This window comes from Oryctolagus cuniculus, chromosome 19 (genome assembly GCF_964237555.1).
Source record: "Oryctolagus cuniculus chromosome 19, mOryCun1.1, whole genome shotgun sequence".
Classification (NCBI taxonomy): domain Eukaryota; kingdom Metazoa; phylum Chordata; class Mammalia; order Lagomorpha; family Leporidae; genus Oryctolagus; species Oryctolagus cuniculus.
In genome coordinates, this window is record NC_091450.1 from 40,442,225 (window position 1) to 40,456,452 (window position 14,228).

At 55.3% G+C, this 14,228-nt stretch overlaps 2 protein-coding genes across 16 annotated transcripts in view; both read left to right on the forward strand.

Moving 5' to 3' along the window:
• The window catches only part of PMS2 (PMS1 homolog 2, mismatch repair system component), a 33,972-nt gene extending 21,868 nt beyond the window's left edge, over nt 1-12,104 (forward strand). For 8 of the 11 annotated variants that reach the window (XM_070064385.1, XM_017339083.3, XM_051838970.2 and 5 more), the window contains 4 exons: nt 2,365-2,532; nt 5,480-5,580; nt 6,130-6,299; nt 8,432-9,505. In XM_070064385.1, coding sequence (XP_069920486.1) covers nt 2,365-2,532; nt 5,480-5,580; nt 6,130-6,299; nt 8,432-8,575 — 583 coding nt within the window. In that variant the 3' untranslated portion in view covers nt 8,576-9,505. Of the gene's footprint in view, nt 1-2,364; nt 2,533-5,479; nt 5,581-6,129; nt 6,300-6,420; nt 6,497-8,431; nt 9,506-11,963 lie in introns of those variants that run through there. The other 3 variants (XR_011384536.1, XR_007916485.2, XM_051838971.2) reach the window with 3 other exon arrangements.
• RSPH10B (radial spoke head 10 homolog B) overlaps nt 12,039-14,228 on the forward strand; it is a 55,657-nt gene continuing 53,467 nt past the window's right edge. For all 5 annotated transcript variants that reach the window (XR_011384535.1, XM_070064380.1, XM_002723079.5 and 2 more), the window contains exon 1: nt 12,039-12,286. Coding sequence is in view for 4 of the 5 variants with exons in the window: in XM_070064380.1 (XP_069920481.1) it covers nt 12,039-12,286 (248 nt within the window). In the remaining variant the exon portion in view is untranslated. The remainder of the gene's footprint in view (nt 12,287-14,228) is intronic.

Genomic DNA, 14,228 nt, shown 5'->3' on the forward strand with positions numbered 1-14,228 from the left:
CTGCTCCTGTGGAACTGGGGGCCCAGGAACCTGTGTTTTTGATTAGGTCCCTGCAGGTGGTTTTGTGCACCCTGACCTATTGCGGCCCTGGCACTGGTTCGAAGCTCCCAGATCACGCCTGCTGTGTGGCATGTTCTTTTCCTAAGACACGTGTTTCAGGTGAGATGGGGCAGCCAGGAAAGACAGAGAGGCGACGTTTATTTTGAGGGACACCTCAGTATGGCAAGTTGAAGTCAGATGATGCTGTTTTGTGTGGTAGCAGATGGCTCTGCCAAGGACACTGGCGCCCTGGGCCTCCAAGCCAGCAGCATGGGCTCTCCTGGGGGACCTGGAGGCGGCTGGGAGAGGTGGGATCTGTGCCCGTTCCCAGTGCATGGGCGCCAGATCCACCTTCAGGACCTGGAGCACTGAGACTGTTGGTGGAGGGCGTTGGAAGGACACACGGGGTGAAGCCCAGGAAGCTCTTCCTTGCTGCTGGTGCCCCCCTTTCCTCCCACAGGGCAGCCAGCAGACTGCATCGCTCACCGTGGCAGCTTCTCTCCGTCCGAGGGCAGCAGCCACTCCCACTCCATGCCTCTTCCACTGGTCCTGGGAGCCACGCTCCCTCATCCCCGGAGGTCACGGCTGCTTCCCTGTTTGCCACTCTCTTGTCTTAGAAGTTAACCACCTTTCACTAGTTCGCCAAGCCTCCCCGTGAACTCTCCAGTTCACATCAGTGATGTGGCTTTTCCAACCCTTGATTGGACTCTGACTGATACGGAACTGGTTCAAGGAGACCCTCAAAGCCAGGCTTTGGGGATTGGTTAACTTGGCCGTGAGCTTGGTGCTGAGCTCCTGGTCTGTGGGAAACGGGAGGTTGGTAATCCATGGCACGCAGAGTGGCACAGCTGATCAGACCGTCTCCTGTGGCGGACCGTGAGGGAGTGCCAACGACAGCAGGGGCCTCGGGAGCCTGTGGCTACGTAGGAGCGAGGAGCACAAGCACCGGGTGCCCCCAACATTGGCCTCGGCTCCTGTCTTCCTCAGCTCGAGGCGCTGTGTGAGGCCCAGGGAGCCTCAGGGGCAGCGCTGACAGCGCCACAGGGCTGCTCTTGAGAAAAACCAGCTTTCACAGAGTGCAGCGGCTGCAGACACGCAGTGTCGCTTTCTCGTGTGCAGGGTCAGGGTGGTGCCTGCGCCCCGTCTGCTGGTTTCTGTGTCATGTTTGTAAAGGTGTTGGATTTTGGGTGCACCTGGCATTGAGCCTGGTGTACGTTAGAAGCACTAATATCCAGCACTGGGCAGGGGGTGCTCTCGGACGCTGTTGGTGGGAGCGTCCACTATTGCAGACGTCCTGTCACAGTGACAGTCATGTGACCGGGAGTGGGCAGGTGTAGGTGCAGGAGTGTGTGTGTGTGTGTGTGTGTGTGTTGCAGCTTTGTGTCGTTACTGAAATGGGAAGCAGTTTCAGCAGAGAAGTTGTCAGGCCAGTTTTGGCACCTGTACGCGGAGGAGTCACATGTTGCCATGAAAGAACGAAGCAGGTCTGTACGTGTGGATCTGGAAAAATACCTGCAGTGCCTTGTTCATGTGACAAAAGTAGAGCGGTCCGAGGAATTCAGGCTCCTTCTTTTCCCCCAAGAATCCGTGTGTCGACAAAGATCTGGAAGAATGTATCCCAGATTGGTAATAGTAACTAATGTCTTATGTGGGGAGTTGGGTAAGTGTGATTAATGCTGTCTTTGGGAGATGGGTTGTGGGGGGCTGGCGTTTGGCCTTGCAGTTGAGATGCCCACATTCTATGTCAGGGTCCCTGGGGTTGGGTCCTGGCTGTGTTCCCAATTCCAGATTCCTGCTGGTGTGCACCTTGGGAGGCAGCGTGGGGAATGAGCCAGTGGATGGGTTTTCCCTGTTTCTCTTTTCTCTGTTGCTCACATTAAATGAATGAAAGAAAAGAGAGAGGAAGAAAATTGGGGCCAGCCTTGGGCATAGCGAGTAAAGCCGCCGCCTACAAATGGGACGCCGGTTCAAGGCTTGGCTGCTCCACTTTCCATCCAGCTCTCTGCTAATGCACCTAGGAAAGCAGTGGAAGATGGCACAAATGCCCGGGCCCCTGCCACTCGTGGGAGACCCGGATGGAGTCCCAGGCTCCTGGCTTTGGCCTGGCCCAGCCCCAGGTGTTGTGGCCATCTGGGGAGTGAACCACTGAAGGGAAGATCTCTCCCTTTCTTTACCTTTCAAATGAGTAAATCTTAAAACTAAGTGGGATGGTTAAGGTCACTCTATGTTTTTGTCCTTGTTTTAAAGAAATTATCACAGGGTTCTGCTTTACCATCAGGAAAGTAATCTTGTTATGCTTCTGTGATTCACATTTTCTGCCCGCAGTAAAGCGATGTTTGCAGAGATGGAGATCATCGGCCAGTTCAACTTGGGGTTTATAATCACCAAACTGCACGAGGATCTCTTCATAGTGGACCAGCACGCCACGGACGAGAAGTACAACTTCGAGATGCTGCAGCGGCACACCGTCCTGCAGGGCCAGCGGCTCATAGCGTGAGTCCGTCTGCGTCCGGCCTTCTCAGGGCTGCTTCCCAGACTGCCCCCACGCTTCTGTCTGCCAGCTTCTGTGTGTGCGCCCGCCTGTGTCTGTGTCCGCACGTCGTATCTCTCCGTCCACGTGAACCTTGACCGTACGCATCCCTAAGATTTTTTTTTGGTCCATCTTGTGTGATAGTGGTCATAGCTGTCTTTATTGAGTGCCTACTGTGTGCGCGGCACTGCTGAAGCAGTTCCTGCGTATTAGGTCACTTACTCCTCCCAGAGCTGTGAGGTGTGTACTGATGTCGCCTCCCTCTCACAGGTGATAAAACCGAGGGACACGCAGAGCTTAAATAACTACCCAAGGTGGCACAGCTTACCCGCTAAAAACCACTGACCACCGGTTGTCCAGAAAGTCCTTTTGCTGAAGGGCAGCGTATAGCCCGTCGTATTCGTGTGTGCAGCACGCAGAGTCTGTGCGTTGAGAATCGGGTCTCAGTCCTTCCCTGTCGCAGGGCAGTGTCAGTGGCTCATGTTACTGCAGGGTTTGGCGTCCCCCTCTGCTTTGTCCAAGTGAGTGTTTCATGGGGACCCCTGGCCCAGGAGGTGGGATGCCCTGTTGCGTCAGCCAGAGGGCTGAAGCAGAGTTCAAAGAAGAGACCAAGGGTTTTGATTTGGGAAAATTAAACCAAACGGACAAGTAAACTCAGACTTGCGCAGAAGTAGACCTCGCGTGCAGAAAAGTTCTGAGCGGTCACTCAGCTGGTAGTGGTTCTGGTTCCTGTGCGGAGTGTGGGCTCTGTTTCCAGGGTCAGTAGGGGCCTGGGTAAGTGACTCTGATCCTGGAATAGGGTGCTCCTCTTTCAGAGGTCTTTGTTTTTCAGCCTTTGTGCATGAATAAGGTCTCAGGTGGCATTGCAGGTTGACCCCAGCTAGTCACAGACCAGTCTGGACCCCAGACGGACACTTTAGGATGAAGGGATGGTGACCGACCACAGTTCTGTCCCGGTCTACCACGTCCTGCATGGCAGGGCCCTCGTTCCCTAACCTTCTTCCTGCTCCCCAGGCCTGACCACTGTGGCCAGCTTTCCGTTTCCCCCGACTGGCCTGAGGCATTCAGGATGAATCTGTCTTTATGTGGGCCCTGGGCTTTTGCACAGGTGTCTCTGCCCTGGACACTTGTCCCGTGTGCCCCCCCCACCCCGGAGGCAGTGCAGTGGTCACTTCCCAGCAGAACCTTCTCTGACCCCAGGCTTGGGTCCTGCTCACTGATCGTCTGACTGGTGTCTTCACTGTCCGTAGGTGCAGCTGATTCGTTTGTGCAGTGTCTGTCTTTGCCCTCTGATCTGTTAGTTCCGGGAGGGCAGAGAAGGAGGCTGTGTTTGTACAGCATGGGGTCTCCTGCCTGTAGGGTGTTTGTCGTAAAGACAGAGCTCGTGGGAAGTCCAGCAGGGGAGATGAGCAATCAGTAAAGCAGGCAGAGGGAGGAGCGGGTGGCAGCCTGCATGCCATCTGTGTGTTCTGTTTCTACATCATCTTTATTGTGAGGGAGGAGGGAAAACAGCATTTTTGTTAAGTTGGAGTTTTTGGGAAAAGATTTATGTATTGATTTGAGAGGCAGAGTTACCTGGAGAGATGGAGAGACAGACCCAGACACAGAGATCTTCCATCTTCTGGCTCACTCCCCAAATGGCCACAACAGCCAGTGCTGGGCGAGGCCAAAGCCAGGAGCTGGAGGCTTCATCGGGGTCCCAAACATGGGTGTAGGGGCCCAGGCATTCAGGCCATCTTCTGCTTTCCCAGGTGCGTTGGAAGTGGAGCAGCCAGGACTTGAACTGGTGCTCATAGGGGATGCCCGTGTTGCAGGCAGCGGCTTAATCTGTGCCACAACACTGGCCCCTAAATTAGTTTTTTAAAGATATTTTTATGTATTTATTTTGAATGCAGGGAGAGAGATGATCTACCATCCTCTGGTTCACTCTCCAGATGCTCACAACACCTGGTCTGGGCCAGGCCAGGCCAAAGCCAGGAGCTGGAAGCGCAGTGGGTCTCCCGTGTGGATTGCAGGGACCCAGCGCAGTGGTTCTCCCATGTGGATTGCAGGGACCCAGCGCAGTGGGTCTCCCGTGTGGATTGCAGGGACCCAGCACAGTGGGTCTCCCGTGTGGATGGCAGGGACCCAGCTACTTGAGTCATCATCTGCTTTCTCGCAGGAAGCCGGAGTCGGGGACGAAGCCGGGACTTAAACCCAGGCATCCCAAGTGGAGTCTTAACTGCTGTGCCAAACGCCCACCCTTAAATTGTCATTCTTTTTTTTTTTTTTTTTTTTTTTTAGTTTATTTATTCAAAAGGCAGAGTTACAGAGAGGCAGAGGTAGAGAGAGAGAGAGGAGAGGCAGAGAGAGAGAAGTCTCCCATCTGCTGGTTCACTCTCCAGATGGGCGCAATGGCCGGAGCTGCGCTAAGAGCTTCCTCTGGGTCTCCCATGTGGGTGCAGGGGCCCAAGGACTTGGGCCATCTTCCACTGCTTTCCCAGGCCACAGCAGAGAGCTGGATCGGAAGTGGAGCAGCCGGGACATGAACCAGCACCCATAGGGATGCCTGCACTGCAGGTGGCGGCTTTACCTGCTTTACCACAGTGCAGGCCCCTAAATTGTCACTCTTAGAGGTTAAGAACAACAACAGGTCACTGGGGTGGGATGGCAGATTGAGGAGAGAGCAGGTGGCTTTTGTAGTTCCCCTAAGCTGTGAAATAGAACGTAAAGGAGAAAGGCCTTCCCAGGAACCCCTCGGCAGTTCTGTGACAGCTGAGCAGCGCAGCTGCCTGTAGCTGCACGGTGTAGTTCGGTTGTTTGCTGGGATGAGTTCAGAGTGCCGCGGCACGGCTGTGCTGGTTTCCTCCCTGCTTTGCGAGTCCGTGTCGGACTTCCAAATGCTCTCTGAATCTCTCCTCTGTTTTCCAGGCCTCAGGCTCTCAACCTGACCGCTGTGAATGAAGCCATTCTGCTAGAGAACCTGGAGATATTCAGGAAGAATGGCTTTGACTTCGTCATCGATGAAGCTGGTAAGTCACCCATTAGGACGGCACAGCCATGTCTTGATAGAGCTGGGATCCAGGGGCCGGCACTGTGGCAAAGGCACCTGCGACGCCGGCATCCCAATTGGGTGCTTGTTCAAGTCCCGGCTGCTCCACTTCCCATCCAGCTCCCTGCTAATGGCCTGAGAGAGCAGCAGAAGATGGCCCAGGTGCTTGGGCCCCTGCAGCCACGTGGGAGACCAGGAAGGAGCTCCTGGCTCCTGGCTTTGAGCTGGCCCAGCCTTGGCTGTTGCAGCCATCTGAGGAGTAAACCAGCGGTTAGATCTCTCCGTCTCTCCCTGTCTGTAACTCTTGACTTTCAAATAAATAAATAAATCTTTTTTTTTTTTTTTTTTTTTTTTAAGAACTGGCTTCTATCTCTGAGTTCATTTAGATGGATCTCTTTATAAAAAGAGACAGGTTCCCCACAAAAGAAGTCTGTGTCTGCCTCTCTTTCAAACGTTTGTCACCGGCATAGCAGTCAAGGGAGACACCTTTCTCAAACCATGGGTTTTTCTCGACGTCTTGTCCTTTCAGCTCCAGTCACGCAAAGGGCTAAGCTGGTCTCCTTGCCGACCAGTAAAAACTGGACCTTCGGGCCCCAGGACATAGACGAGCTCATCTTCATGCTCAGCGACAGCCCTGGGGTCATGTGCCGGCCCTCGCGCGTCCGCCAGATGTTTGCCTCCAGAGCCTGCCGGAAGTCCGTGAGTAGCCGCAGCAGCCCCCGACCCGGCCCGCGTGGGTCGTGGCTGGCAGCAGGCCCCTCACCCTCCCCTCCCACTCCCCTCACTGCCTCAGTGCCGCTCTCGTGGCTTGCGGGTGCAGGGACGTGCTGGGTGACGACAGCACAGATAGACGGAGATCCCGCAAGGCTCGATGTGGCGTCCCTGCTGCTGCTCGGGTTGGTGTTGGAAAGCTGCGGCAGTGGTGGAGGGTCCACTTGCTGTCCCCAAAAGTGACTCTGAGCAGCACGAAAGCCCAGGACCTTTATTCGTGGGGCCAGCCCTGTCCCAGGAGCTGGGACACAGAGGTAATAGGACAGGGAGGCCCTTCTGGAGCTGGTAGCTTGCTGGGGAGGGGGCCTTGGGGTGGGCTGTCTGCAGCAGTGGCCTCGAGCCTGCTTCCTGGGGTAGGAGGGCCCCCTGGAGCACAGACGTCCCGAACAGAAGCAGCAGCAGCAGCAAGTGCAAAGGCCTGGGGTGAGAGTGGAGCCAGAGGCTGCCCCGAGTGCCTCGACAGGGCTCCCCAGGGTCTGGAGCCAGAGCCTGTGCCCTTTGCCCTGGGAGTGCTGGGGAGAGGAGACTGAGACCCCAGAGAGGACTCTGGGGGAGGAGTGACAGGTTGGTGGCATTCGGGCAGTGGGTGGGATCGAGAGCTCTGTATTAGACCCGTTGTGTTTGCAGTCCCGTTGGACATTCAGTGAGGGCATTTGGAACTCAGGCACGCCAGTACTGGAGGTCACAGCTGATGTGTGGTGGCAGACTCACACCCCACAGCTAAGACCCCACGTCAGAGTGCCTGGGTCTGCTGCTTGGCTTTTTTTTTTTTTTTTTTTTTTTTTGACATGCAGAGTGGACAGTGAGAGAGAGAGACAGAGAGAAAGGTCTTCCTTTGCCGTTGGTTCACCCCGCAATGGCCGCCGCACCGTGCTGATCCGAAGGCAGGAGCCAGGTGCTTCTCCTGGTCTCCCATGGCGTGCAGGGCCCAATCTGGCACCCCGACCAGGACTAGAACCCGGTGTGCCGGCGCCGCAAGGCGGAGGATTAGCCTAGTGAGCCACGGTGCCGGCCAGCTTTTTTTTTTTTTTTTTAAGGTGGGGAGAGACAGGTGTTCCATCCACTTGTTCATTCCCCAAATGGTTACAATGCCCTGGGCTAGCCAGGAGCCTGGGATTTCTTCTAGGTCTCCCACCTGAGTGCGGGCCCCAAGCACTCGGGCCATCTTCCACCACTTTCCCAGGCATATTAGCGGAGAGCTGGATCAGAAGTGGAGCAGCCAGGACTCAAACTGGCACCCATGTGGGATGCCAGTGTTGCAGGTGGTGGCTTAACCCACTGCACCACACTACCGTCCCCTTGACTGTGGCTCCTGACTCAAGCTTTCTGCTGGTGCAGACCCTAGGAGGCAGCGGTGATGGCTCAGCTGACTGGGTTCCTGCCACCCGTGATGGAGACCTGGGTTGTTCCCAGCTCCCAGCTTTGGCCTGGTGCAGCCAGACTGCTGGTGGGCATCTGGGGAGTGATGAAGCACATGGAGGCCCCTCCCTTCCTCCTCGCCTCCCTCCCTCCCTCCTTGCCCTGTCTCCTGTGTCTCTCGGCCTCATGAGCAAATCAGTAAAAGTTGAGACAGGAAGTTTAAGTAACAGGAGTCCTGAGATGGTTACGGAAGGGCGGAGTGAGTTAGAGGAGGGCCCGGGAGCCAACTTCAGCTGTGGGATTTCTCAGGGGAGGACCTCATCTTGACCTTCCAGTCTCCGAGCCCTAGTGAGGTGGGAGCTGGGGGCTGGGCTCTGCTGGTTGTCACCAGTGTGAGGTGACCCCCAGGGCTGTGGGCCTCAGGGGGAAGGCAGGGTCGGGGGAGCACGCGTTGGCATTGGCAGAGCTGCCAGCAGGGGTTGGAGTCCAGTCAGTCCTGACCCGTTTTGGAGTGCAGGTGGTGCCACCACACTGGGGCCAGCCAGGGAGGGCCTGCATGCGTGGAAGGGTTCCTCCGGGGAAGGTGGCGCGGGGGACATCGGAGCTGTGCCCTCGTCCAGCCTCACTCCAGAGGAGTGCTTCTGGGAGCTGCATTTCTGACACAGCCAATACAGCATTGCACTGTTGTGTCTCGTGTTCAGGTGATGATTGGCACCGCCCTGAACCCCAGCGAGATGAAGCAGCTTGTCACCCACATGGGGGAGATGGACCACCCCTGGAACTGTCCCCACGGAAGGCCCACCCTGCGGCACATCGCCAATCTAGCTGTCCTTTCTCAGAAGTGACTGACTCGTCTCGTGGCAGATTTTCCTGTTTTAGGAGACAGGGTCTCAGTTAACCCTCGTGTTGTCTCACAGCTAACCTGCTGCTTTCGGCCCCGAGAACCTGTTCAGAGCGTGGGGAGCCTTGCTCGCAGGGGTTCTGTGTGCGTGCGTGTGCGAGTGTGTGTGTGCGTGTGTGTGAGTGTGCTACAGAAGAAGCAACACTTACTCAGGCCTCCGCTCTCGCTGGACGTATTTTGATCTGCGCCCGTCAACCCTGATGATTCAGCTCCTATCGGCTTAATTTCGTAAATTTAAAATCAAGGTCCTGTGGAGTCAATGGTTCTGAACTGTGACGCACGCCAGATTTTAAAAAAGGAATGATCCAAGGAGCCCGGGGGATGGTGTGGATGGGGCTGGGTTCTCGCCGTTCACTTGTGCCCTGTGTGCGGCGTGCTGTCCCAAGCAGGGAAGGGACAAGGCCTGGGGTGCTGGGATCTGGTTTCTTTGGGCTGTGAGCTGTGGGACACGTTTTCGTGGAATCTCGTCCCGTCTGAACTGTGCGAAGAGTGGAGGGAACGGGGTCATTTTTGGCCCGGGGCAGCATTCCTCAGACGGAACAGGACTGGCAGTAATTGTCAGCTATCAGCTGTCAGCCACCGTGCTGGGGGGTCGGGCATCCCAGAGGGGGCTGTGTGCCCTCCCCAGAAGCTGCGGCTCTGTCACCCTGCAGGGCAGAGGGGTCTCTGCAGCTGTGTTAGGGGCCCCACGGCTCCCGCTGGCCAGAGACCCACACTGCTGGCCTTGAGGCCAGGGGAAGGTGCCAGGAGCCAAGGCGTGCTTGAAGCTGGGAAAGGCCAGGGAATGGACTTTGTCCTGGAGCCTCGGAAGGAGCCGGCCACACTGGACTGCTGAACAAAGCTGTCACATAATAAACGTGATGCTTCAAGCCACTATGTTTGCGGTGATTTGTGCATGGCTGCCATGGAAAACGCGTGCCTGGATTAGCCCCGTTTTGTGTTGAAGGAACCTGCTGAGAGAGGCCCCGCTGTGTTAACCAGAGCTGGAAAAACTCAGGCCAACAGTTCCTGGCCCTCAAGATCAGTGAGGGCCTAGTGGAATGCAAAGGTGCGGCGGCCCCTTTAAGAGCACGAGGGGGCGGGGCGAGCCGAGGCGGCAGCAGTTGCCTGGAGATTGGAGCTGGGTTTGGGACGAGGACGCTGAGCCTGTGGTCCTCCCAAGAACCCGGCCCCAGCCCCAGCCCCGTGTGGGACCCTGACGACCAGGGTGGGCTGCTTCCTCTCCCCAGCGGGCTGAGCTGGTGCGTGAGGGACGAGGGCCGCTGCTGGGGACCCCAACAGCCTGGAGCCCCAGCTCTGAGGACACTGGGGGCTACCTAAAACCTTTTCCTGATCCTGGGAGAACAGGAAGAGCAGAAATAAAACTCCAGGTGAGGGTGGAATCTGCTTTCTCTGGAGCTGGGATGTCACTGGTGGAGGCCGCAGATGGGGGTGGGGGGGAGGCTTGCCGGCCGTGGGACTGGGCTGGCTGGTGGGGGCCGCTCCGGAGGGCCCTGCTGGCCAGGGTGGTTGTGGCCGGCCAGTTTTATAGGCCGTGGAGGTGGGGGCTTTGGGAGCCCGCCCGCAGCTGTGGCCTGGCCAGGTGGTCCCTGGACAAGAGGTGCTCTAGGGAGCAGGCAGCCGGTGGCTTTGAGTTCAAAAAACAGGCAGGTGACGAAATAATCCCTCAGTTGATCAGCCAAGCCCCAAGTGCTTAAGCGGTGCCCTGGGTCTACCCTGTTGAACCCCTGTGATAACATGAGGTATCATTCCTGAGGGAGAGGACGTTACTAAACAACTGGCTTAAGAACGTAGCTGCAGGTTAAGCACCCCATATGGGTGCTCCACTTCGGATCCACCTCCCTGCTGATGCGCCTGGGAAAGCAGTGGAAGATGGCCCAGGCGCTTGGGCCCCTGGCACCCACATGGGAGACCTAGGTGGAGTTCTAGGCTCTTTCTCCAATGTGGTTGACCTGGAAGAAGCTCCGGGTTCCTGGCTTTGATCTGGCCCAACCCTGGCCATGGCAACCATTTGGGGAGTCAACTAGCAGATTGATAGGGATCTCTTCTCCCTCTCTCTAAGTCTGCCTTTCAGATAATAAATATCTTAAAACGTACACACACACACACACATACACACACAGAGCTTGAGACAGGTGGGATGCTAACCTGAATCCTACCCTGGAGCAGCGTACAAGGCCACCTGCTGAGTGTGAATGGGCCCAAGAGCTGAGCTATTAAGTAGCCATTTTTCTGAGACAGTGTCACCCTTTCTGCAACACTGAGAAAAATACTATCCACTGGAGACAAGTTTTTAGGAACAACCAATGCAGTATTGATACTGTAGTTTTTTATTTTCATTTTTTAAAATACTTTGAGAGGCAGAGATAGGGATCTTCCATCCATTGGTTCACTCCCCAGATGGCCACATCGGCTAGAGCTGGGCTGATCAGAAGCCAGGAGCTTCTTCCAGGTCTCCCATGTGGGTGCAGGGGCCCAAGCACTTGGGACATCCTCAGCGGCTTTCCCAGGCTGTAAGCAGAGAGCTGGGTTGGAAGAGGAGCAGCCAAGATTCAAACCAGTGCCCATATGGGATACTGCAGTCAGAGGCCTAACCTAGTACTCCATAGCGCCGGCCCCTGTATTATTATTATTATTATTATTATTATTTGACAGAGTGGATAGTGAGAGAGAGAGACAGAGAAAAAGGTCTTCCTTTGCCGTTGGTTCACCCTCCAATGGCCACCACAGCTGGCGCGCTGCGACTGGAGCACTGTGCTGATCCGAAGGCAGGAGCCAGGAGCCACGTGCTTTTCCTGGTCTCCCATGGGGTGCAGGGCCCAAGTACTTGGGCCATCCTCCACTGCACTCCCTGGCCACAGCAGAGAGCTGGCCTGGAAGAGGGGCAACCAGGACAGAATCCAGCACCCCGACCAGGACTAGAACCCTGTGTGCCGGCGCCACTTGTTGGAGGATTAGCCTATTGAGCTGCAGCGCTGGCCAGTATTAGTATTATTTTAAAAGATGTATTTATTTATGTGACAGAGAGAGGGAGGGCCCTTCAATGCACTGGTTCACTCCCCAAATGGCCAAATCAGCCAGGCTGGAGCCAGGAGCTTCATCCGGGTCCCGCACACGGGTGGAAGGGACCCAAGTACTTGGGCCATCTTCCACTGCTTTCCCAGGCAAGAAGCACCACAACACAGGCCCCCATATTCTTATTTTTATGAACTGATGATACTTGTCATTTTTTTCCCGGACTTTAGGAAGAGAATACTGACTGTGCATTGTAAAGCTAAAATGTTAACAACAAGTGAATTCCAAGTGTTTAGAGACGTGGTTTTGTGTTTCAGGTAAGACCCATCAGTGGTTTGAACAACTGGGGGCGTCGCTGGCTGTTTCTGTGCATTTGACGTCAACGCGAGGCAATGGTGAAAGAGAAGAAGAAGGCAGACAGGAAAGGAGACAAGCCCACCCGCTCTCCCTCGTCTCTCTCTGATTATCCAGAGTTCCCGAAGCAAGATGGCAGCGCCATCAGGCCTGAAGTGGCCCCAGGTGTCACCCCAGCGTTGGGTACGACACTCAAGGCACCCAAAAAAGATTCTAAAAATGCGCAGCAGAACGAAGACGCCGCTCAGTACGAGGAGCCGATCCTGACCAGACTCATAGTGGAAAGGTGATTGGGATGGGGCAGCTTTGGGGAGCGGGCTTTGCTTCAAGGTCGCCGACGCCTCTGTGGCCGTCCCACGGCTTCTGCAGCTCAGAAGGTGACTCTACTTTCTTTTTTTTTTAATTTATTTTTATTTTTTATTTTTTGACAGGCAGAGTGGACAGTGAGAGAGAGAGACAGAGAGAAAGGTCTTCCTTTGCTGTTGGTTCACCCTCCAATGGCCACCACGGCCGGCGCACCGCACTGATCCAATGGCAGGAGCCAGATGCTTCTCCTGGTCTCCCTTGGGGTGCAGGGCCCAAGTACTTGGGCCATCCTCCACTGCACTCCCGGGCCATAGCAGAGAGCTGGCCTGGAAGAGGGGCAACCAGGACTAGAACTCGGTGTGCCAGTGCCGCAAGGCGGAGGATTAGCCTAGTGAGCCACAGCGCCGGCCAGCGACTCTACTTTCAAAGGAGATGTGGTTGTGTGTCTGGGGCTGCCTCAGCCTCAGGCAGGTCTTGGGGTGGGGGGACTGTGTCCTCCATGGTCTCCTTTTTTCTACCACTTTTATTTTTTTTAAAGACGTATTTGTCTGAACGGCAGAGTTAGAGAGAGAGAGAGAGAGAGAGCGCTTCTATCCACTGGCTTGCTCCTCAAATGGCTGCGATGGCTGGAGCTGAGTCAATCCGAAGCCAGGAGCCTGGCGCTTCTTCTGGGTCTCTCATGTGGGTGCAGGGCCCCAAGCACTTGGGCCATCTTCCACTGCTTTCCCAGGCCACAGCAGAGAGCTGGATTGGAAGAGGAGCAGCCTAGACTTGAACTGGCACCCAAATGGGATGCCATCACTGCAGGTTGAGGCTTTAACCTGCTGTGCCACAGCGCCAGCCCCACCAATTTTATTAAAAAGATGTATTTTGGGGTCAGCGCTGTGGTGTAGTGGGTAAAGCGGCTGCCTATGGTGCCAGCATCCCATATGGGCACCAGTTTGAGTCCCAGCTGTACTACTTCCAATCCAGCTCTTGGCTATGGCCTGGGAAAGCAGTGGAGGATGGCCGAAGTCCCTGGGCACCTGCACCCACATGGGAGACCCAGTAGAAGCTCCAGGCTCCTGGCTTTGGATTAGCCCAGGTCTTCCCATTGCAGCCATATGGGAAATGAACCAGTAGATGGAAGACCTCTCTCTCTCTACCTCCGTCTTTGCCTCTCTTTAACTCTGCCTTTCAAAAAAATAAAAATAAAAATACAGAGATTTATTTGTATTTATTTGAAAGACAGAGTCACAGAAGTAGAGACAGACACACACACACACACACACACACACAGAGGGAGAGTTTCCATCCTCTGGTTCACTCCCCAAATGGCTGCAATGGCTGGAGCTGGACCAATCTGAAGCCAGGAGCCAGGAGCTTCCTTTGGGTCTCCCACGTGCGTGCAGGGACCTAACCACTTGGGCCTTCTTCCACTGCTTTCCCAGGCGCATCAGTAGGAAGCTGGATTGGAAGTGGAGCAGCCGGGGCTTAAACCCCCATATGGGATGCCAGCGCTGCAAGCCGGGGCTTTAACCTGCTGTGCCACAGAGCTGGCTCCTTTTCTACCACTTTTAGGTTCTCTGTTCTCTTTGCAACTTTTGTTAAAATTTTTTTTAATTATCTTTAATAGTTATTTCTAAAAAATATTTTTTTCTATTTTATTTGAAAGACAGAAGTCGTCCCTATCTGCTGGTCCACTCCCCAAATGCCCACAACATCCCCTCCTCTCTCCTCCCCTCTTCTTTCCCCTCCCTGCAGTGGAGCCACAGAGAGAAAGGAAGACAGACAGAAGTCTTCCATCTAATGATTCACTCCCCAAATGCCCTCAATGGCCAGGGTGGGTCAAGCTAAAGCCAAGAACTCCACCCAGGTCTCCCATGTGAGTGGTACTCAAGACTTCTTCCACTGCTTTCCCAGATGCATTAGCAGGGAGCTGG